At 45.1% G+C, this 24,409-nt stretch overlaps 1 protein-coding gene across 2 annotated transcripts in view; it reads right to left on the bottom strand.

Moving 5' to 3' along the window:
- KMO (kynurenine 3-monooxygenase) overlaps window positions 1-13,912 on the bottom strand; it is a 28,640-nt gene extending 14,728 nt beyond the window's left edge. The window contains exons 1-6 of one of the 2 annotated variants that reach the window (XM_038761457.1): window positions 13,583-13,912; window positions 4,718-4,787; window positions 3,394-3,491; window positions 2,389-2,478; window positions 1,611-1,659; window positions 119-206 (exon numbers count right to left, since the gene is read on the bottom strand). In XM_038761457.1, coding sequence (XP_038617385.1) covers window positions 119-206; window positions 1,611-1,659; window positions 2,389-2,478; window positions 3,394-3,491; window positions 4,718-4,787; window positions 13,583-13,636 — 449 coding nt within the window. In that variant the 5' untranslated portion in view covers window positions 13,637-13,912. The remainder of the gene's footprint in view (window positions 1-118; window positions 207-1,610; window positions 1,660-2,388; window positions 2,479-3,393; window positions 3,492-4,717; window positions 4,788-13,582) is intronic. The other variant, XM_038761456.1, reaches the window with a different exon arrangement.
- Window positions 13,913-24,409: the final 10,497 nt, after the last annotated feature.

Raw genomic sequence — 24,409 nt, 5'->3', positions numbered from 1 at the left:
GGTTCTGAAAATGATTAACCTAAAAGCAAATTGGGAACATGCCCTCTCATCCCCTTCTTCCCACCAAACCTCTCCCCACCCCCGCAGCTGCCTGCCTTCAAACCGGTCCAATAATTACCGGAACACGGTGAGCTTTCCTTCCTCAGGTCTACAGTTCAACAGTTTGTGGCCAAAGTGCACCTTTGCATTGGGATATTTTTCAACCTCTGGAGGGGAAAGAAAAAAGGTGAAAAGAAAGATCAATGCCTCCCACATTTCCCAGTCCCGAGGTGGCACTATCCTCCGAACCCACTCTATCTTATGGGAGAGGTGCTCTGACAAAATACAAATGCATTTTTTTTCTTTTTACAGTATTCGTTAAGCTCTTATTATGTAACAAGCGCTGTTTCAAGAACGCGTTAGCCCAACTCTCGATAGCTATAATTCTATTTGTTCTGACGATTTTGACGCCTGTCTACGTGCTTTGTTGTCTGTCTTCCCCTTCTAGACTGTGAGCCCGTTGTTGGGTAGGGACCGTCTCTATATGTTGCCGACTTGTACTTCCCAAGCGTTTAGTACAGTGCTCTGCACACAGTAAGCGCTCAATAAATACGATTGAATGAATGAACTCTCGGGCTATGTGAATAAAGGACGTGTGAAACACCGACTCCTTCCTCTTTCTGGATAAAAATCATCGAGCTCTCTCATCCAAGAGGCCCTGAGGTGGGAAAATCTGCCAGCTTGTATTTCAAAAGAGAGCACTTGTGACATTATGATGACAGACAGTTCTCCCTTAGTATGGGAGTTGTGCTCTCAAAGAATGCCACGTTAACGAAACCTATCTATATTGGGCAAGTCACAACTTCTCTGGGCTTCAGTTACCTCATCTGTAAAATGGGGATGAAGATTGTGAGCCCCATGAGGGACAGGGACTGTGTCCAACCTGATAAAGTTGTATCTCCCCTGGCGCTTAGAAAAGTGCCTGGCACATAGTAAGTGCTTAATGAGTGCCATTATTATTAGGAAGCTCAGCATATCAGATGCCAAGACATCCCCCTTGCATGTCCATGACCATTACATCCAGCAACGAATCCGCTTGTGTCGATTTGGGGGCAGCGCGTTCTACCAGGAAAGACTCGTTGTGGGAGATGAATTCTTCCATTTACTTCTATCCAAACCTTGCAATAAAATCATGCATTATAATAATAATAATGATGGCATTTATTAAGCATTTACTATGTGTAAAGCACTGTTCTAAGCGCTAGGGAAGTTATAAGGTGATCAGGTTGTCCCACGGGGGGCTCACAGCCTTAATCCCCATTTTACAGATGAGGTAACTGAGGCCCAGAGAAGTTAAATGACTTGCAGTTACAGCAGAACGGACGGCACGGCGCGTGGGTTAGGAGTTTCTGCCCCATATCTGTCGGTGCTGGCAGAAACTCGGAAGGAAGGCCTAGGAGTAAACATTCTCTGAAGATGATCGATCTAATTCCTAAGAATTTGGATACGCATCAAGGTGACAAGTCCCTGGAAAATCTTAAATTCACAAGGACCGCCCAAAGTTTGGTCAAATATGAGGATGTCAAAGACGGAATGAGAGCGGGGTCGTTACCAAAGGCCATAAGACTTACCAGTCAGAAGCTCTTTGTTTAGAATTTCTCTGCTAATGGAAAGAATATACTGCAAGAAAAACAAAAAGGTAAAACCAAGCTCTTTCCCCCACCTCATAAATGCCTCATAGCATTTATGGAATTTATTTTAATGTCTGCCTCCCCCTCTAGAGTGCAAGCTCATTGTGGACAGGGAATGCGTCTTCCAAATCTGTTCTATTTCACTCACCCGAGTGCTTAGTACAGTGCTCTGCACACAGTAAGTGTTCAACAAATAACATTGATTGAACAATCTCATGGCTTCTCAGTTGAGCAGATGACATCTTACTTGGTTCTCACCTTCCCACTATAATAATAATAATAATGGCATTTATTAAATGCTTACTATGTGCAAAGCACTGTTCTAAGCACTGAACAAATGAACAAATGCCTCCATCTCCTCTAATTTCTGCAGCCAAAGTGAAAATACACTTTTTTTCTTTGAAAATTCACGCAGGACTGATTTGGAAAACAAATCCATTCTCATGAACCCCTTCTCCTTCAACAAGTCTTCCCCGATTAAGTCCTAACCCCCCAAATCGCATCAATCCATCAGCCTGAGCCACGGTAAAGGAAAACTAAGGGCTGAGAATAATAATGCTAGACATAAAGGGGCCTAGCGCCTTACCAATCGATCTCTCTTTATTTTGCTCCCTTGCTTCTCCCACTCTTCGCACCCCAAAGCACTTACGTTCATATCTGTAATTTATTTAATTACAATATTACAATAAATACGATTGACCGGCTGACTGGAATCTACCTGGCTCTTCTTGCCATAGGGAATGGCAGACTTTTTCCCCGAAAGAGAATGAATCATCCTTGATCGCATCGGAATCCCCTGGGACACAATCTGAAAGAGAATCAATCAGGCGGGGCTTGAAATCACAGCCGACCGAGGTAAGTCCACGACCGTGGAATGCTGACCTAAGTATCAAGGTCTGTAAATCTGTTTCTTAAAAATGAAAAATTAAGCCTGGGAGATCACTATAAATCAAGGCAAAAACTCCAGTCCCCCAAGATGCGGTGAAATCAAATCATGTATCCCCAGCAACCCTGTGGGGTCTTTGAGAGCAAGAATCACATCCACTTTCTGTTGTACTGTCCTAAGCATATAGTAGACACTCACTTGATACTAGTGATCGAATGATTGATCACTCCCAAGCAAATAATAGACACTCAATAAATACTATCGATTGATTGAATTCTCTCAAGCACACAATACGTGCTCAATAAATACTATCGATTGATTGAACTCTCCCAAGCACACAATAAGAGCTCGATAAATACTACTGATTGATGGAAATCTCTCAAGCACACAATAGGTGCTCAATAAATACTAATGATTGAAATCTCCCAAGCATACAGTAGGTGCTCAATAAATCCTATAGATAATGAGAAGCAGCGTGGCTCAATGGAAAGAGCACGGGCTTGGAAGTCAGAGGTCATGGGTTCTAATCCCAACTCTACCAATTGTCAGCTTTGTGACTTTGGGCAAGTCAGTTAACTTCTCTGTGCCTCAGTTACCTCATCTGTAAAATGGGGATTAAGACTGTGAGCCTCCCGTGGGACAAACTGATCACCTTGTATCCTCCCCAGCGCTTAGAACAGTGCTTCGCACATAGTAAGCGTTTAACAAATGCCATCATTATTATTATTATTGAAATCTCCCAAGCAAACAATAGGCACTCATTAAATACTACTTCTTGATTGAATGATTGCTGTGTGAGCCCCAGGATCCAATGGGGAAGACAGAGTAGAGGGATACCTGGTCTTCCAGCCCAATAGATCTGAGGGCTTGCCGCCCTCTGTGAGAGAGAGCCAAGTTGATGCTCCTTCCGCGAGCGACCTCAGCAACCCGAAGATCTGCGATGGAGGAAGAAGATCTTCACGTCAGAAGCAAAGTCTGGAACGCTGAACTGAGCCTCAGACGTGAGGTTGCGGGCTGGGGGTTTTTGTTGTTCATTTCAAGTGAATTTCCACTTTAAAAACAAAATCTAATGGTTGGCTGTGTTCCTCCTTCTCCTAAGGATAAAGTCCGAGCAAGGAGGTGGTCCGGACGGATGCTTTTGACCTCAGCTGAAGAGCGCTTCCTTGACTAAGCCCCCCTTTTCCGCTTCTCCCACTCCCTTCTGCGTCGCCCCAACCTGCTCCCTTTATTCCTGCCCCCCTCCCAGCCCCACAGCCCTTATGTCTATATCTGTCATGTATTTATTTCTATTAATGTCTGTCTCCTCCTCTACACTGTAAGCTCATTGTGGACAAGGACTGTGTCTGTTTATTGTTCTATTGTACTCTCTCAATAATAATAATAATAATAATAATAATGACAGCATTTGTTAAGCGCTTACTATGTGCAAAGCACTGTTCTAAGTGCTGGGGAGATACAAGGTGATCAGGTTGTCCCACGGGGGGCTCACAGTCTTCATCCCCATTTTCCAGATGAGGGAACCAAGGCCCAGAGAAGTGAAGTGACTTTGCCCAGCTGACAAGTGGCGGAGTGGGGATTTGAACCCATGACCTCTGACTCCAAAGCCCGGGCTCTTTCCACTGATCCATAACTTAGTACATTGCTCTGAACACAGTAAGTGCTCAATAAATAAAATTGATGGAATAAATGAGACAGAAGCTCTGTTCAAACAGCTCCCTGGGCATCGTAACGCAGCCACATTGGAGAATTCCATTTCTCACTCAAAATGGAGAAGGCGTGTCCTCTTGTCCCTTCCCCTTTAAGTGCTCAGCAGAGTACAGCAGATATGTATATATGTTTATACATATTTATTACTCTATTTATTTATTTATTTTACTTGTACATATCTATTCTATTTATTTTATTTTGTTAATATGTTTGGTTTTGTTCTCTGTCTCCCCCTTCTAGACGGTGAGCCCACTGTTGGGTAGGGACCGTCTCTATATGTTGCCAACTTGTACTTCCCAAGGGCTTAGTACAGTGCTCTGCACACAGTAAGTGCTCAATAAATATGATTGATTGATTGATTGATTGAACCCCCTTCCAAAACCCTAACCCTAGGCCCCCTCCATCTCTCACACTCCATGCTTGGACGACTTCAACTAAGGTTAGGACTGCTTACCTTCCCTGGCTTCATAGATGTCAACTTGGAAGCCTCTTTTGGCCAAGAAACATGCATTGACCGCTCCAACCTAGAAATAAGAAGAAATTGTTTTCACATTCCTCCAAGTTCCTGCAGCCTGCAAATACTACTAAATGGCTGGAATGAAATTGCTCTCACTGCCTGTCCATTAATAATAATAATAATGACATTTGTTAAGTGCTTACTATATGCCAGGCACTGTGCTAAGGGAGTGGATATCTGTTATTTATGTATGTATGTATTTATTTATATCAGTGTCTGTCTCCCCTTCTAGACTGAAAGCTCATTGTGGGCAGGGAATGGGTCTGTTTAATTGTTGGCTCCGCCACTTGTCTGCTGTGTGACCTTGGGCAAGTCACTTCACTTCTCTGTGCCTCAGTTACCTCATCGGCAAAATGGGGATTAAAAGTGTGAGCCCCACGTGGGACAAGCTGATCACCTTATTATATACCTCAGCGCTTAGAACAGTGCTTGGCACATAGTAAGCGCTTAACAAATACCATAATTATTATTATTACAGTGCTTTGCATACAGTAAGTGCTCAATAATACGATCAAATGATGGGATGAATGAAAAGAACGAATGTCACAGCCCACGGTAGCTGGCCATGACCCCCGGGGTGAACAGGAAGGGCTTGACTGGAGAGAAGAAACAAAAGAATCCAGTAACATGTCAACCTCTCCCAGCTTTCTCTAAACACCACCCGACCCTACTTTCTGGATAAAAATGTGTTTAATAATAATAGTGACATTTATTAAGCGCTTACTATGTGCAAAGCACTATTCTAAGCACTGGGGAGGTTACAGGGTGATCAGGTTGTCCCACGGGGGGGCTCACAGTCTTCATCCCCATTTTACAGATGAGGTAACTGAGGCCCAGAGAAGTGAAGTGACTTGCCCAAAGTCACACAGCTGACAGCTGGCGGAGCCAGGATTTGAACCCGTGACCTCTGACTCCAAAGCCTGGGCTCTTTCCACTGAGCCACGCTGCTTCAGAAGTGAAGTGGCTTGCCCAAAGTCACACAGCTGACAATTGGTGGAGCTGGGGTTTGAACCCATGACCTCTTAAGATGAGAGATGATGATGGTATTTGTTAAGTGCTTACTATGTGCAAAGCACTGTTCTAAGCGCTGGGGAGATTACAAGGTTGTCCCACAGGGGGCTCACAGTTTTAATCCTCATTTTACAGATGAGATAACTGAAGCACAGAGAAGTGACTTGCCCAAAGTCACACAGCTGACAGTTGGCGGAGCCGGGATTTGAACCCATGACCTCTGACTCCAAAGCCCGGGCTCTTTCCACTGAGCCACGCTGCTTCTCAAGATGTCACTTGCACGTGGTGGAATTTATGAAGCAGAGGGATTACCACGGCAGACAGAACCTACGTTTTTGTGCCGACAAAAGGAAGGGAAAGTGGGATGTGAAAGAGGCCAGTGGTCACCAAAGAAACCCAGCTGGGTTTCAACTGAAAGGACGGAAGAAAGGAAGTCATAAATAGTCTCCCTCTAGACTGTTAGCTTGCTAGGGGCAGGCAAAGTGCCCGCTAAATTCTGGTATATTGGAAGAAACGCTTAGTACAGTGCTCTGCACACAACAGCAGTGTGGCTCGGTGGATAGAGACGGGCCCGGGAGTCCAAAAGACGTGGATTCTTGGGCTTGGGAGTCAGAGGTCGTGGTTCTAATCCCAGCTCCACCCCTTGTCAGCTGTGTGACTCTGGGCAAGTCGCTTAACTTCTCTGTGCCTCAGTTACCTCATCTGTCAAATGGGATTAAGACTGTGAGCCCCACGTGGAACAACCTGATCACCTTGTATCCCCCCCCCCGCCCAGCGCTTAGAACAGTTTGCACATAGTAAGCGCTTAAATACCATCATTATTATTCTTATTATTATCCTGGCTCTGCCACTCATCTGCTGTGTGACCTTGGGCAAGTCGCGTCACTTCTCTGGGCCTCAACTGTAAAATGGGGATTAAGACTTTTGAGCCCTAGGAGAAACCGGGACTGTGTCCAACCCTATTACCGTGTATCTACCCCGGCGCTTAGTAAAGTGCCTGGCACATAGTAAGCGCTTAAATACCACGATTTAAGTGCTCAGCAGAGTACAGCAGATATGTATATATGTTTATACATATTTATTACTCTATTTATTTATTTATTTATTTTACTTGTACATATCTATTCTATTTATTTTATTTTGTTAGTATGTTTGGTTTTGTTCTCTGTCTCCCCCTTTTAGACTGTGAGCCCACTGTTGGGTAGGGACTGTCTCTATATATTGCCAATTTGTACTTCCCAAGCGCTTAGTACAGTGCTCTGCACATAGTAAGCGCTCAATAAATACGATTGATGATTGATGATGTTACCTGCCCACACCGGCCTAGAATATGCTGCTTCATTTTGTAAGCACGAAGCAAGGTAAATGCACACTAATGGAACTGGCACGGATGGAACTGGCACTGGCTTGTTCAATAATAATAATAATAATAATAATAATGATGATTGCATTTGTGAAGCGCTTACTATGTGCTAAGCACTGTTCTAAGCGCTGGGGTAGATACAAGGTAATCAGGTTGTCCCACGTGGGGCTCACAGTCTTAATCCCCATTTTACAGCTGAAGTAACAGAGACACAGAGAAGTCAAGTGACTTGTCCAAGGTCACACGGCAGACAGGTGGTGGGGCCGGGATTAGAACCCACGTCCTCTTACTCCCAAGCCCACGCTGTTTCCACCAAGCCACGTTGCTTCTCAACCAGTTATTGTTTGCCAAGTTATAATGATAATATTAATTGGCGTATTTGTTAAGCACTTACTAGGCACCAGGGCGGATACAAGCAAAGTGGGTTGGACACAGTCCCTGTCCCATGGCGGGGGGCTTACAGTCTCAAGCCCCCTTTTCCAGATGACATAATTGAGGCCCAGAGAAGTGAAGTGACTTGCCCAAGGTCACACAGCGGACAAGTGGTGGCGTCAGGATTAGAACCCAGGTCCTTCGGACTCTCTCCACTACGGAACACCGCTTCTAAAAGGCGACGTGGCCATTTCCCCTTTTGGTTGCGGCATTATTGAATCTTCAAGGAAATCCCCTCAGCAACATATAGTATTTTTGTGGCTTGTGGTGGAAAAAACCATCGCAGAGGCATTTATAGAAAGAACTCTCTACTTTAAAATCAGTGAACTGCATCCTGCCGCTTTCTTGTGTTTGCTTTTATGGCAATTGTTAAGCGCTTACTATGTGCCAGGCACTTACTGAGCACCGGGGTGGATACAAGCTAATCATCCCTGTCCCCCGTGGGGTTCACAGTCTCAATCCCCATTTTACCGATGAGGAAACTGAGGCCTAGAGAAGGGAAGTGACTTGCCCAAGGTCACGCTGGGAGCCCTGTGAGGGACAGGGACTATGTCCAACCTGATTACCTAGTATCTACCCCAGCACTTAGAACAGCTCTTGGCACATAGTAAGCGCTTAACAGATCCTGTAATTATTATTACTATTAGATAAACCCCCGAAGTTTATCAGTGGACAGAAACTTAGGAGTGAAGGAGCACAGAGAGGTCCTGTCCACATCCTCCAACTCGCCTCTTTGGGAAGTTAAAAATACAACTCCTGATTAGAACAGTTCTTGGCGCATTATAAGCACTTATAAAAAACATAAAAAAATAGAATTGGTAGACCCGATCCCTCACAGAGATACATTACCGTATTTCTAAGCATTCTTGGAGGACTGAGGAAAATGCCGAAAAACCAGGAACCGGAAAATGGAACTAACATAAAAAAGGTTGGGGGTGAAGGAGAACAGGATAATCCTGGAAATCTCAGATTTATCATCCGAACATCCAGATAATCAACTGGCAGCCCTTGGAATACTATGGGACACTGAATAAAAATCAACATGGCTTTGGGGGGGGGGAAAAAATCCTGTCAGACTAATCTAATCTCTTTCTCTGACACTGATAACCCTTGGGAGGTTCTTTGTTTTAAGAAAGCTTTTGAGTCTCTTTCCTACTATTCATTCGATCATATTTATTGAGTGCAGAGCACTGTACTAAGCATTCGGGGGAGTATAATACAAAAATAAATAGACACATTCCCATATACGATCCTCCTGAAATCTTCTGATTATTACCATCGTTTACTAGGTCCTTAGAATACTGAACTAAGTGCAGAGGCAATTACGAGAAAATCAATTAAGAGCCACTCCTAATTGCTTGAGAGATCATCTTATTATCTCCAGCGTGGCTCAGTGGAAAGAGCCCGGGCTTTGGAGTCAGAGGTCATGGGTTCAAATCCCGGCTCCGCCAATTGCCAGCTGCGTGACTTTGGGCAAGTCACTTCACTACTCCGTGCCTCAGTACCTCATCTGGAAAATGGGGATGAAGACTGTGAGCCCCCCGTGGGACAACCTGATCACCTTGTAACCTCCCCAGCGCTTAAAACAGTGGTAAGCCTTAATAAATGCCATCATTATTATTATTATTATTATTAGTGGATGGATGCCTAATGATTTTAGGGTTCGTTCTCATCGAGAACTTATCCGTGCCACCTGGAGGGCCCAATTGCTTACCAGGGTAAAACTTAGAGCATCTGCCTCTAATTTCCGGAAATAATATATTTTTATGTGGCTTCCTGCCCTGTCATCCCAGCCGGCGGCTTTCTCGACTGGTGTCATGACTTTTACGAAGACAGAAGTTAAAAAGGTTTTAATGTCATCCTTAAAACCGTAAATTCCCCGCGGGCTAGGAAGGTGTCTGTCTGTGTGTTGTACTTGCCCAAGCGCTTAGTACAGTGCATTACACCCAATGGATCGATCGATCAATCAATAGGATTTACCGAGCGCTTACTGGGGACGGAGCACTGTACTGAGCGCTTGGGAGAGTACGAAATAAATACTCAATAAATACTATCGCTACTAAGTGCTAAGAGATTTTCCTTCCCATTAATAGAGGAAACATTGAGCTTTACAATATTCTCCTCAGCCTGGCCTAGCGGATGATCGATCGATCGCATTTATTGAGCGCTTACCGGGTACGGAGCACTGTAGTGAGTGCTTGGGAGAGTGGGTGCTCAGTAAATATTATGGCTACTTAGTGTTGAGAGCTTTTCTTTTCCATTTAGAGAGGAAAGATTTTTCTTTACAATATTATTCTCTTTAGCGTGATCTAGCGGGAACCGGGAGTCAGAGGACTTGGGCAATCGGTGGTACTTATTGAGCGCTTTTGGGGTGTGGAACCCTTTACTACACACTTGGGAGAGTCCCCTGGAGTGGTAACCACAATCCCTCCCCTCAACGAGCTGGCAATCTAGTGGCTGCACTTCAAGAAAAGCGTTCCATTTCCTTTCAGACGTTTAGCGATAATTGCGGTAGTGCTTGCTATGCGCTAAGCACTCTACTAAGCACTGGGGTGGAGACAAGATAATCGGGTCGGGTCCCTGTCCCACACGGGGCTCGCAGTCTAAACAGGAGGGAGAACAGGTTTTGAATCCCCAGTTTACAGATGGGAGCACTGAGGCACAGAGATGTTGGCCAAGGTTACGCAGCAGGGGCAGGATTAGAACCCAGGGCCTCCCACTCTCAGGCCCTTGCTCGGTAAGCGCTCAATAAATACGATTGATTGATTGATTGATTGCTCTTTCCATTAGCATTATGACCGGCGGTAAACGGTCGTCATTAAGGGGGCTCACGGGGAATACTGCATATCCTGCTTCGGAAATTACAACAACTTCACTCCCGAAACCTTAGCAGCCCTACCAGGGGAATGGCAGGCAAGAAACAAGAAACTGAGTCAAGAACTGAGTCAGAGAAGCAGCGTGGCTCAGTGGAAAGAGCCCGGGCTTGGGAGTCAGAGGTCGTGGGTTCGAATCCCAGCTCCACCACAAGTCTGCTGTGTGACCTTGGGCAAGTCACTTAACTTCTCTGAGCCTCAGTTACCTCATCTGGAAAAATGGGGATTAAGACTGTGAGCCCCACGTGGGACAACTTGATCACACTGTATCCCCCCCAGCGCTTAGAACAGTGCTTTGCACATAGTAAGCGCTTAACAAATGCCATCATTAAGAACGGCGTTGTATCTTCGGGAGAAGCAGCGCGGCCCCAGTGGAAAGAACGAGGGCCTTGGAGTCGGAGGACCTGGGTTCTAATTCCAGCTCCGCCAACTGCTGGCTTATGTGACCTGGGGCGAGTCATTTAACTTCTCTGTTCCTCAGTTCCTTCAGCTGTAAGACAGAAACTAAATCCTATTAGTTCCTAATAGTTCCTCAGGAAAGTAGCGTGGCTCAGAGGAAAGAGCCCGGGCTTTGAAATCAGAGGTCATCGGTTCAAATCCTGCCTCTGCCACTTGTCAGCTGGGTGACTTTGGGCAAGTCACTTCACTTCTCTGGGCCTCACTTACCTCCTCTGGAAAATGGGGATTAAGACTGTGAGCCCCACGTGGGACCAACCTGATCACCTTGTAACTTCCCCAGCGCTTAGAACAGTGCTTTGCACATAGTAAGCACTTAATAAATGCCATTATTATTCTTATTCTTCTTCTTATTATTATTAAATCCCTGTTCTCCCTCCTACTTAGACTGTGAGCTCCATGGGGGACAGGGAGCAGAGTTTGACACACAGAATTGACTTCTAACTCTTCTGTCCCTTGTTCTGCACACAGTACTACTATTACTACTACTACTACTACTACTACTACTACTACTACTACAACTAATGATAATGGTGATTAATACCTGTTCTCCCTCCTACTTGGACTGCGAGCTTCAAGTGGGACCTGATTATCCTGAATCTACCCCAGTGCTTAATACAGTGCTTTGCACCTAGTAATAATAATAATTATGGCATTTATTAAGCGCTTCCTATGTGCAAAGCACTGTTCTAAGCGCTGGGGGGATACAAGGTGATCAGGTTGTCCCACGTGGGGCTCACAATCTTAATCCCCATTTTGCAGATGAGGGAACTGAGGTACAGAGAATAATAATAATAATGATGGCATTTATTAAGCGCTTACCATGTGCAAAGCACTGTTCTAAGCGCTGGGGAGGTTACAAGGTGATCAGGTTGCCCCCGGGGGGCTCACAGTCTTAATCAATCAATCAATCAATTAATCAATCGTATTTACTGAGCGCTTACTGTGTGCAGAGCGCTGTACTAAGCGCTTGGGAAGTACAAGTTGGCAACATATAGAGACAGTCCCTACCCATTACAGATGAGGGAACTGAGGCACAGAGAAGTTGTGACTTGCCCAAAGTCACACAGCTGACAGTTGGTGCAGCAGGGATTTGAACCCATGACCTCTGACTCCAAAGCCCGGGCTCTTTCCACCGAGCCAGGCTGCTACTAACCCAGTAAATACTATTAATTTATTTGCCTGTATGTTTTCTTTCATAATAATAATAATAATAATGGTATTTGTTAAGTGCTTACTATATGCCAGGCACTGCACTAAGTGCTGGGCTAGATTCAACCAAATCAGGTTGGACACAGTCCCTGTCCCACATGGGGCTTACTGTCTCAATCCCCATTTTACAGATGAGGGAACTGAGGCATAGAGAAGTGGAGTGACTTGCCCAACGCTATCCAGCAGACAAGAGGCAGAGCCGGAATTAGAACCCATGACCTTCCTACTCTCGGGCCCGGGCTCTATCCACTTTGCCATGTTCCTTCCCCTTCTTCAGTTCAGAGGTGTTAACTCGCCTGCCAGGAAATCTCCAAAATCTGAAACCCTCAAATATATAATAATCAGAGAAGCAGCTTGGCTCAGTGGAAAGCGCAAGAGCTTTGGAGTCAGAGGGCACGGGTTCAAATCCCGGCTCCGCCAATTGTCAACTGTGTGACTTTGGGCAAGTCACTTCATTTCTCTGTGCCTCAATTCCCTCATCTGTAAAATGGGGATTAAGACTGTGAGTCCCATGTGGGACAACCTGATCACCTTGTAACCTCCCCAGAGCTTAGAACAGTGCTTTGCACACAGTAAGCAATTAACAAATGCCATCATCATCATTATTATTATTATTAATTAGCCAAATACATGCTACTTTATCTCCTAGTCACTCACTTCAAACCGCAAGCGACCTTATCAAACCCACCCGGTTTCCACTGAACAAAATCATAGTGTCCTCTCTCAAGCGCCTAGTACAGTGCTTTGCTCCCAGTAAGTGCTCAATAAATTATAATAACAATGATGGCATTTCTTAAGCGCTTACTATGTGCAAAGCACTGCGCTAAGTGCTGGGGAGGTTACAAGGTGATCAGGTTATCCCATGGGGGGTTCACAGTCTTAATCTTTTAGACTGTGAGCCCACCATTGGGTAGGGACTGTCTCTATATGTTGCCAATTTGTACTTCCCAAGCGCTTAGTACAGTGCTCTGCACATAGTAAGCGCTCAATAAATACGATTGATCGATTGATTGATTAATCCCCATTTTACAGATGAGGGAACTGAAGCCCAGAGAAGTGAAGTGACTTCCCCAAGGTCACACAGCTGACAATTTGAACCCATGATCTCTGACTCCAAAGCCCGGGCTCTTTCCACCGAGCCCCGCTGCTAATGAATGACCATAACTTGAAGGGTCGCTTCTATTCGGTTGCATTTTTAAACACTTTCACCGCTACCACATAAGTCTGAACGAGGATTGTGAACGGAAAAAAAAAATTTGATTATAAGGGCGGTAACTATCAAAAACAAAAGGATCAAAAAAATCAACTATCCGTTAGTTGAACGCTACACCAAATTGTAAACGTATCTCCCACTGGTTCTATCGATAGCACATAGTAATAGAGACATTTTACAAATGAAAAGCAAAAAAAAAAAAAATCACAATAACGTAGCCAAATAGATTTCAAGTTTCTTACCAAACCGCCCCCAATGATAGCTACTTTTTTCTTGTGAGTGTCCGTTGAGGGCATAATCGCAGAAGTATTTTTCTTAATATTCCTGTCTGCTCTGCCTCTTTTTCTCTCTCTCTCTCTCACTCACACAGACACAAACACACAAACACTCACCTCCAGGCACACACTCCTCAGAAAACTGCTTTTTTACTTAGTCTTCTAGCACCCTGACCCTTGTTCAGAGGAAGTCGGCGGTTCAGTTGAGCAATGATGTCCTTAAAACCAAATAGTCCGTCCGACGGGGCTTATCTCCTTCCAAACCACAAACACGGAAGACTTGACACAACCTGGGAAATGCCCAGCTTCCCAACTTGTGGGAATTTCTGCCATTTCTGCAGCCTATCCGCTTTGACTTCCCGTCGGGTTTTTTCTGAGTTTCATTCTTGGTCGGCCAAGTTGTAACTATTCAATGGGAGCTATTTGGAAATGAGATCCTTTTTTTTTTTAAGTGAGTATAATTCCTATTTGGGTAATTTTCATTCATTCAATCGGACTTATTGAGCGCTTACTGTGTGACAAGCACTGTACTAAGCCTCAATGGGAGTTATTTGGAAATGAGATCTTTTTTTTTTTTAAGTGAGTACAATTCCTATTTGGGTAATTTTCATTCATTCAGTCGGACTTATTGAGCGCTTACTGTGTGACAAGCACTGTACTAAGCCTCAATGGGAGCTATTTGGAAATGAGATCTTTTTTTTTTAAGTGAGTATAATTCCTATTTGGGTAATTTTCATTCATTCAATCGGACTTATTGAGCGCTTACTGTGTGACAAGCACTGTACTAAGCCTCAATGGGAGTTATTTGGAAATGAGATCTTTTTTTTTTTTAAGTGAGTACAATTCCTATTTGGGTAATTTTCATTCATTCAGTCGGACTTATTGAGCGCTTACTGTGTGACAAGCACTGTACTAAGCCTCAATGGGAGCTATTTGGAAATGAGATCTTTTTTTTTTAAGTGAGTATAATTCCTATTTGGGTAATTTTCATTCATTCAATCGGACTTATTGAGCGCTTACTGTGTGACAAGCACTGTACTAAGCCTCAATGGGAGTTATTTGGAAATGAGATCTTTTTTTTTTTTAAGTGAGTACAATTCCTATTTGGGTAATTTTCATTCATTCAATCGGACTTATTGAGCGCTTACTGTGTGACAAGCACTGTACTAAGCCTCAATGGGAGCTATTAGGAAATGAGATCTTTTTTTTTTTTTTAAGTGAGCATAATTCCTATTTGGGTAATTTTCATTCATTCAATCGGACTTATTGAGCGCTTACTGTGTGACAAGCACTGTACTAAGCCTCAATGGGAGCTATTAGGAAATGAGATCTTTTTTTTTTTTTAAGTGAGTATAATTCCTATTTGGGTAATTTTCATTCATTCAATCGGACTTATTGAGCGCTTACTGTGTGACAAGCACTGTACTAAGCCTCAATGGGAGCTATTTGGAAATGAGATCTTTTTTTTTTTTTAAGTGAGTATAATTCCTATTTGGGTAATTTTCATTCATTCAGTCGGACTTATTGAGCGCTTACTGTGTGACAAGCACTGTACTAAGCTTCAATGGGAGCTATTTGGAAATGAGATCTTTTTTTTTTAAGTGAGTATAATTCCTATTTGGGTAATTTTCATTCATTCAATCGGACTTATTGAGCGCTTACTGTGTGACAAGCACTGTGCTAAGCCTTTGGGGGAGTATGATATAAAAATAAACAGACACCTTCCCTGCCCATTTTGTTTCTCTTGGAAGTCAAACCCAGGTTCAATGAGCCCACTGTTGGGTAGGGACCGTCTCTAGATGTTGCCAACTTGGACTTCCCAAGCGCTTAGTACAGTGCTCTGCACACAGTAAGCACTCAATAAATACGATTGATGATGATGATGATGATGATGACTGTTGGCTTCAGCCTTGAGGGGCCTGAAACCCTCTAACCTCTAATCGATCAATCAATCGTATTTATTGAACACTTACTGTGTGACTAGCACTGTACTAAGCGCTTGGTTAGACATGTTCCCTGCCTTGAGGGGCTTGAAACCCTCTAACCTCTAATCGATCAATCAATCGTATTTATTGAACACTTACTGTGTGACGAGCACTGTACTAAGCGCTTGGTTAGACATGTTCCCTGCCTTGAGGGGCTTGAAACCCTCTAACCTCTAATCGATCAATCAATCGTATTTATTGAACACTTACTGCGTGACGAGCACTGTACTAAGCGCTTGGTTAGACATGTTCCCTGCCTTGAGGGGCTTGAAACCCTCTAACCTCTAATCGATCAATCAATGGTATTTATTGAACACTTACTGTGTGACGAGCACTGTACTAAGCGCTTGGTTAGACATGTTCCCTGCCTTGAGGGGCCTGAAACCCTCTAACCTCTAATCGATCAATCAACGGTATTTATTGAGCCCTTACTGTGTGATGAGCACTGTACTAAGCGCTTGGTAGACATGTTCCCTGCCTTGAGGGGCCTGAAACCCTCTAACAGCTAATCGATCAATCAACTGTATTTATTGAGCACTTATTGTGTGACGAGCACTGTACTAAGCGCTTGGTAGACATGTTCCCTGCCCATAACGAGCTTATAATAACAATAATAATAATAATAGTAATGATAGCATTTATTAAGCGCTTACTATGTCTTTTTTAGACTGTGAGCCCACTGTTGGGTAGGGACTGTCTCTATTTGTTGCCAAATTGTACTTCCCAAGCGCTTAGTACAGTGCTCTGCACACAGTAAGCGCTCAATAAATACGATTGATGATGATGATGATGATACTCTGTGCAAAGCACTGTTCTAAGCACTGGGGAGGTCACAAGGTGATGAGGTTGCCCCACGGGGGGCTCACAGTCTTCATCCCCATTTTCCAGATGAGGGAACTGAGGCCCAGAGAAGTGAAGTTGGGTAGGGACTGTCTCTATATGTTGCCAATTTGTACTTCCCAAGCGCTTAGTACAGTGTTCTGCACATAGTAAGCGCTCAATAAATACGATTGATGATGATGATGAAGTGACTCGTCCAAAGTCACACAGCTGGCAATTGGCGGAGGTGGGATTTGAACCCGTGACCTCTGACTCCAAAGCCCGGGCTCTTTCCACTGAGCCACGCTGCTTCTCAGCGGCATTTACTATGTGCAGAGCACTGTACAAAGCACTTATAGTGCCCTACCTCTCTGCGTAATTAGGGCCAAACTCATCTTCTCACCTTTGGTAGGTTTTATTTCGCTTAGTACAGTGCTCTGCACACAGTAAGCGCTCAATAAATATGATTAAATGAATGAATCTCCCCTTGGGTGTCAGTTCCCAGATACTACTCTGGGATCGTCAGCACTCTGTCCACCTCTCATCCATGTAACATTTTCCCCCATGAACCTGGAACACAGTAAGCACTTAATTCATATTTTTACTTCTGCTTGAAAGATTTTTCTTCCCATAATCTATGGTGTCACCCAGATCCAAAGCCACTTTTCACCCTCTCCTTCCCTTCCCCACAGCACCTGCATATATGTATATATGTTTGTACATATTTATTCCTCTATTTATTTATTTTACTTGTACATATCATCATCATCAATCGTATTTATTGAGCGCTTACTGTGTGCACAGCACTGTACTAAGCGCTTGGGAAGTACAACATATCTATTCTATTTATTTTATTTTGTTAATATGTTTGGTTTTGTTCTCTGTCTCCCCCTACTAGACTGTGAGCCCACTGTTGGGTAGGGACCGTCTCTATATGTTGCCAACTTGTATTTCCCAAGCGCTTAGTACAGTGCTCTGCACACAGGAAGCGCTCAATAAATACGCTTGATTGATTTAGCTTTAATTCTAAAGAGCTCACCTCCTCCAGGAGGCCTTCCCAGACTGAGCCCCTTCCTTCCTCTCCCCCTCGTCCCCCTCTCCATCCCCCCATCTTACCTCCTTCCCTTCCCCACAGCACCTGTATATATGTATATATGGTTGTACATATTTATTACTCTATTTATTTATTTTACTTGTACATATCTATCCTATTTATTTTATTTTGTTGGTATGTTTGGTTTTGTCCTCTGTCTCCCCCTTTTAGACTGTGAGCCCACTGTTGGGTAGGGACTGTCTCTATGTTGCCAATTTGTACTTCCCAAGCGCTTAGTACAGTGCTCTGCACATAGTAAGCGCTCAATAAATACGATTGATGATGATGATGATGAAGTATCATGCGGTGAGCTGGGTAGGGCGGGAAGATGATTACATTCCAGATTTACTCACCCCGCCTCCCTCACTCAATCAATAGTAATTAGGAACAATAGTAATTATTGAGCACCTATTCATTCACTCAACCGTATTTATGGAGCAATTACTGTGTGCAAAGCTCTGTACTAAGCGCTTGGGAGAGTACAACAGAACAACAGGCACCCTCCCTGCCCACAATAATATTTGTTAAGCGCTTACTATGTGCAAAGCACCGTTCTAAGCACTGGGGGGATAGCAGGTGATCAGGTTGTCCCACGGGGGGCTCACAGTCTTAATCCCCATTTTACAGATGAGCAACATGAGGCCCAGAGAAGTGAAGCGACTTGCCCAAAGTCACCCAGCTGACAATTGGAGGAGCCGGGATTTGAACCCGTGACCTCCGACTCCAAAGCCCGGGCTCTTTCCACTGAGCCACGCTGCTTCTCTTCCCACGCTGCCCACAAGCAGCTCACAGTCTAGAAACTTACTTGCTTACGTGGCCAGAGGAGACTCCCTATTGACAACTCGGACTTGTGGAAAAGAGCTAATATTGATCAAGATAACAGCCAAGTTTTATTTTTTAAATGCTACTTGTTAAACACTTACTAGACCCCAAGCCCTGTACTAAGCACAGGGGTAGATACAGGCTAATCGGGTCCCTGTCCCATACAGGGCTCGCAGTCTTAATCCCCATTTTACAGGTGAGGGAACTGAGGCCCAGAGAAGTGAAGCGACTGGCCCAAGGTCACACAGCAGACAAGTGGCAGAGCCTGGATTAGAACCCAAATCTTTCCGACTCCCGGGCCCGGGCTCTATCCATTAGGCCATTTTGATTCTTAATTAAAAATAAAACGAGACAGGGACTCATCCGGTGAACTTTTTAAGCAGGTCGTGTCCAGAACATTTCGGTTCGTAGCCCAAAACCAATTTTCCTCTTTTGGAAAGAAAAAAAAATGGGAGTGACCCTAACAGCCAATGGCCTGGACCCCAGGTGAAAATCAGAGTTTCAGCAGTGTTTGCAAACCCTGCAAAAATGCCTGCCAAACATTAACCAGGGAAGCGAGTAGTTCAGCAAAATAATCTCTCAGTTTGGGAAATAACAGTCTAGTCCAATACTCCGTTTCTTAAACTCCGTCAAGTTACATTTTGATGTTTACTAGTATAGAAATACGTCGTGAGGTTCATTAGTGGGTTTTTTCTACCCCAGATTCCCAGTTCCATCTTCTTCCTCTGGAAGAAAACAATATATAGGAAAACAAGTTACAGCAAAACACACTGTGTCCTCAGCTTTGGCTCTCCTGATAATAATAATAATAATGACGGCATTAAGTGCTTACTAGGTGCCAAGCACTGTTTTAAGCACTGGAGGAGATACAAGGTAATCAGGTTGTCCCACGTGGGGCTCACCGTCTTCATCCCCATTTTCCAGATGAGGTAACTGAGGCGAAGAAAAGTTAAGTGACTTGTCCAAAGTCACACAGCCGACAAGTTACGGAAGCGGGATTAGAACCCGTGACCTCCGACTCCCAAGCCTGTGCTGTTTCCACCGAGCCGCGCTGCTTCCCTGATAGTGATGATATTTGTTAAGCGCTTTCTATGTGCCGAACACTGTGGGTAGATACAAAGTTATCAGGTTGTCGCACCTGGGGCTCACCGTCTTAATCCCCATTTTACAGATGAGGTAACTGAGGCACGGAGAAGTTACGTGATTTGCCCAAAGTCACACAGCTGAGAGGTGGCGGAGCCGGATTTAGAACCCACGACCTCTGACTCCCCGTATATACCTGCATATATGTATATATGTTTGTACATATTTATTACTCTATTTATTTATTTTACTTGTACATATCTATTCTATTTATTTTATTTTGTTAGCATGTTTGGTTTTGTTCTCTGTCTCCCCCTTTTAGACTGTGAGCCCACTGTTGGGTAGGGACTGTCTCTATACGTTGCCAATTTGTACTTCCCAAGCGCTTCGTACAGTGCTCTGCACATAGTAAGCGCTCAATAAATACGATTGATGATGATGATGAGGCACGGAGAAGTTAAGTGATATGCCCAAAGTCACACAGCTGACAGGTGGCGGAGCCGGAATTAGAACCCACGACCTCTGACTCCCGGTATATACCTGTATATAGGTTTGTACATATTTATTACTCTATTTATTTATTTTACTTGTACATATCTATTCTATTTATTTTATTTTGTTAGTATGTTTGGTTTCGTTCTCTGTCTCCCCCTTTTAGACTGTGAGCCCACTGGTGGGTAGGGACCGTCTCTATATGTTGCCAACTTGGACTTCCCAAGCGCTTAGTACAGTGCTCTGCACACAGTAAGTGCTCAATAAATACGATTGATTGATTGATTGATTGATTGACTGACTCCCAAGCCTGGGCTCTCTCCACTAAGCTTCCTCAGGATAGTCATAGAAATGGGTGCGACCCTTGATTTTTTTTTCAAACAGTGGCATTTATTGAGTACTTACTATGTGCAGGCCACTCTACTGAGAAGCAGAAGGACGTGGGTTCCAATCGCAGCTCCATCACTTATCTGCTGCGTGACCTTGGGTAAGTCACTTCCCCGTGCCTCAGCCACCTCCTCCTCAAAACAGGGACGAAGACCGTGAGCCCCCATGTGGGACAGGGACCACGTCCAACCTGATTAGCTTGAACCTCTCCCAGCGCTTAGAACAGTGCTTGACGCATAGTAAGCGCTCAATATTATTATTATTATTATTATTATTATTATTATTATTATTATTATTACTAAGCACGGGGGAGAATACCATACAACAGAAGTAGGAAGCACACAACAAGAAGCAGCGTGGCTCAGTGGAAACAGCCCGGGCTTTGGAGTCAGAGGTCATGGGTTCGAATCCCAGCTCCGCCAACTGTCAGCTGTGTGACTTGGGGCAAGTCACTTCACTTCTCTGGGCCTCAGTTATGTCTCTATATGTTGCCAACTTGTACTTCCCAAGTGCTTAGTACAGTGCTCTGCGCACAGTAAGCGCTCAATAAATACAATTGATTGATTGGGCGCTTAGTCCAGTGCTCTGCACACAGTAAGCGCTCAATAAATGCAATTGAAGAGTGAATCTTCACTCTTTTAGATCTTTTAAGATCTTTTAGACTGTGAGCCCACTGTTGGGTAGGGACCGTCTCTATATGTTGCCAACTTGTACTTCCCAAGCGCTTAGTACAGTGCTCTGTACACAGTAAGCGCTCAATAAATACGATTGATTGATTGGGCGCTTAGTCCAGTGCTCTGCACACAGTCAGCATTCAATAAATGCGACTGAAGAGTGAATGAATTTCACTCTACTGGGCGCCTAGTCCAGTGCTCTGCACACAGTAAACGCTCAATAAATACGATTGAGGAATGAATGAATTGTATTCTACTGGGTGCTTAGTCCAGTGCTCTGCACACAGTAAGTGCTCAATAAATGCGACTGAAGAGTGAATGAATTTCACTCTACTGGGTGCCTAGTCCAGTGCTCTCCACACAGTCAGCGCTCAATAAATACGATTGAAGAGTGAATGAATTTCACTCTACTGGGCGCTTAGCCCAGTGCTCTACACACAGTAAGTGCTCAATAAATGCGATTGAAGAATGAATGAATTGTACTCTACTGGGAGCTTAGTCCAGTGCTCTGCACACAGTCAGCGCTCAATAAATGCGATTGAAGAATGAATGAATTGCACTCTACTGGGAGCCTAGTCCAGTGCTCTACACACAGTAAGAGCTCAGTAAATGCGATTGAAGAATGAATGAACTGTACTCTACTGGGCGCTTAGTCCAGTGCTCTGCACACAGTCAGCGCTCAATAAATGCGATTGAAGAATGAATGAATTGTACTCTACTGGGCGCCTAGTCCAGTGCTCTGCACACAGTAAGCGCTCAATAAATACGATTGAAGAATGAATGAATTGTGCTCTACTGGGCGCTTAGTCCAGTGCTCTGCACACAGTCAGTGCTCAATAAATGCGATTGAAGAATGAATTGTACTCTACTGGGCGCTTAGTCCAGTGCTCTGCACAGTCAGCGCTCAGTAAATGCGATTGAAGAATGAATGAATTGTACTCTACTGGGAGCTTAGTCCAGTGCTCTGCACACAGTAAGCGCTCAATAAATGCGATTGAAGAATGAATGAATTGTACTCTACTGGGAGCTTAGTCCAGTGCTCTACACACAGTAAGAGCTCAGTAAATGCGATTGAAGAATGAATAATTGTACTCTACTGGGCGTTCAGTCCAGTGCTCTGCACACAGTAAGCGCTCAATAAATGCGATTGAAGAATGAATGAATTGCACTCTACTGGGAGCTTAGTCCAGTGCTCTACACACAGTAAGAGCTTAGTAAATGCGATTGAAGAATGAATGAATTGTACTCTACTGGGCGTTTAGTGCTCTGCACACAGTAAGAGCTCAGTAAATGCGATTGAAGAATGAATGAATTGTACTCTACTGGGCGTTTAGTCCAGTGCTCTGCACACAGTCAGCGCTCAATAAATGTGATTGAAGAATGAATGAATTGTACTCTACTTGGAGCTTAGTCCAGTGCTCTACACACAGTAAGAGCTCAGTTAATGCGATTGAAGAATGAATGAATTGTACTCTACTGGGAGCTTAGTCCAGTGCTCTGCACACAGTAAGCGCTCAATAAATGCGATTGAAGAATGAATGAATTGCACTCTACTGGGAGCTTAGTCCAGTGCTCTACACACAGTAAGAGCTCAGTTAATGCGATTGAAGAATGAATGAATTGTACTCTACTGGGCGTTCAGTCCAGTGCTCTGCACACAGTAAGAGCTCAGTAAATGCGATTGAAGAATGAATGAATTGTACTCTACTGGGCGTTTAGTCCAGTGCTCTGCACACAGTAAGCGCTCAATAAATGCGATTGAAGAATGAATGAATTGCACTCTACTGGGAGCTTAGTCCAGTGCTCTACACACAGTAAGAGCTCAGTTAATGCGATTGAAGAATGAATGAATTGTACTCTACTGGGAGCTTAGTCCAGTGCTCTACACACAGTAAGAGCTCAGTAAATGCGATTGAAGAATGAATGAATTGTACTCTACTGGGCGTTCAGTCCAGTGCTCTGCACACAGTAAGCGCTCAATAAATGCGATTGAAGAATGAATGAATTGTACTCTACTGAGAGCTTAGTCCAGTGCTCTACACACAGTAAGAGCTCAGTAAATGCGATTGAAGAATGAATGAATTGTATTCTACTGGGCGCTTAGTCCAGTGCTCTGCACACAGTCAGCGCTCAGTAAATGCGATTGAAGAGTGAATGAATTTTACTCTACTGGGCGCCTAGCCCAGTGCTCTGCACACAGTAAGCGCTCAATAAATACGATTGAAGAATCAATCGATCGCATTTATTGAGCGCTTACTGTGTGCAGAGCACTGGGCTAAGCGCTTGGGAAGTCCAAGTTGGCAACATCTAGAGACGGCCCCTACCCAACAGTGGGCTCACAGTCTACAAGGGGGAGACAGACAACAAAAACCAAACATATTAACAAAACAAAATAAATAGAATAGATAGGTACAAGTATAATAAATAAATTAATAGAGTAATAAATATGTACAAATGAATGAATTTTACTTTACTGGGCGCTTAGTCCAGTGCTGTGCAGAGAGCGAGCGCTCAATACACGTATTCGCCTGTTGGTTTGGCACCGTCCCGGACGACCTTTAAGCCCATTGGCTGACGGAGGTTGTTCCCGCCCCCGCGGGGACCGGTTCCGGCCTGTGATTGGCTGTCGGACGAAGGGGGCCCGGAGTCCCATTGGCTACCTGGGGGAGTTCCCGAACTGTGATTGGCTGTCTGCCGGAGGGGGCGTGTCGAGGACCGTAGGCCCCGCCCCTCCCTTGGTCCCTGTCGATCTTTAAGCCCGCCCGGCGTCCCATTGGCTGCCGGGGGTGGTACCCGAGCCGTGATTGGCTGTCGGCCGGAGGGGGCGGGTCCAGGATCGTAGGCCCCGCCCCTCCCTCGGTCCCTGTCATTCTTTAAGCCCGCCCGGGGCCCCATTGGCTGCCGGGGGTTGTTCCCGCCCACGCAGAGGTCGGTCCCGGGCCGTGATTGGCTGTCTGGCGTGGTTCCCGAGCCGTGATTGGCTGTCGGCCGGAGGGGGCGTGTCCCTGACCGTAGGCCCCGCCCCTCCCTCGGTCCCTGTCATTCTTTAAGTCCGCCCGGGGCCCCATTGGCTGCCGGGGGTTGTTCCCGCCCTCGCGGAGGTGGGTTCCTAGCCGTGATTGGCTGTCTGCCGAAGTGGGCGTGTCCTGGACCGTAGGCCCCCGCCCCTTCCTCGGTCCCTGTCATTCTTTAAGCCCTCCCGGGGCCCCATTGGCTGCCGGGGGTTGTTCCCGCCCCCGCGGATGTCGGTCCGTAGCCGTGATTGGCTGCCGGGGGTTGTTCCCGATCCATGATTGGCTGTCGGCCGGAGGGGGCGTGTCCCTGACCGTAGGCCCCGCCCCTCCCTCGGTCCCTGTCATTCTTTAAGCCCGCCCGGGGCCCCATTGGCTGCCGGGGGTTGTTCCCGCCCTCGCGGAGATCGGCCCCGGGCCGTGATTGG

This window comes from Tachyglossus aculeatus, chromosome 19 (genome assembly GCF_015852505.1).
Source record: "Tachyglossus aculeatus isolate mTacAcu1 chromosome 19, mTacAcu1.pri, whole genome shotgun sequence".
In the NCBI taxonomy this organism is placed as follows: domain Eukaryota; kingdom Metazoa; phylum Chordata; class Mammalia; order Monotremata; family Tachyglossidae; genus Tachyglossus; species Tachyglossus aculeatus.
This window is presented reverse-complemented; position numbering and strand designations above follow the sequence as displayed.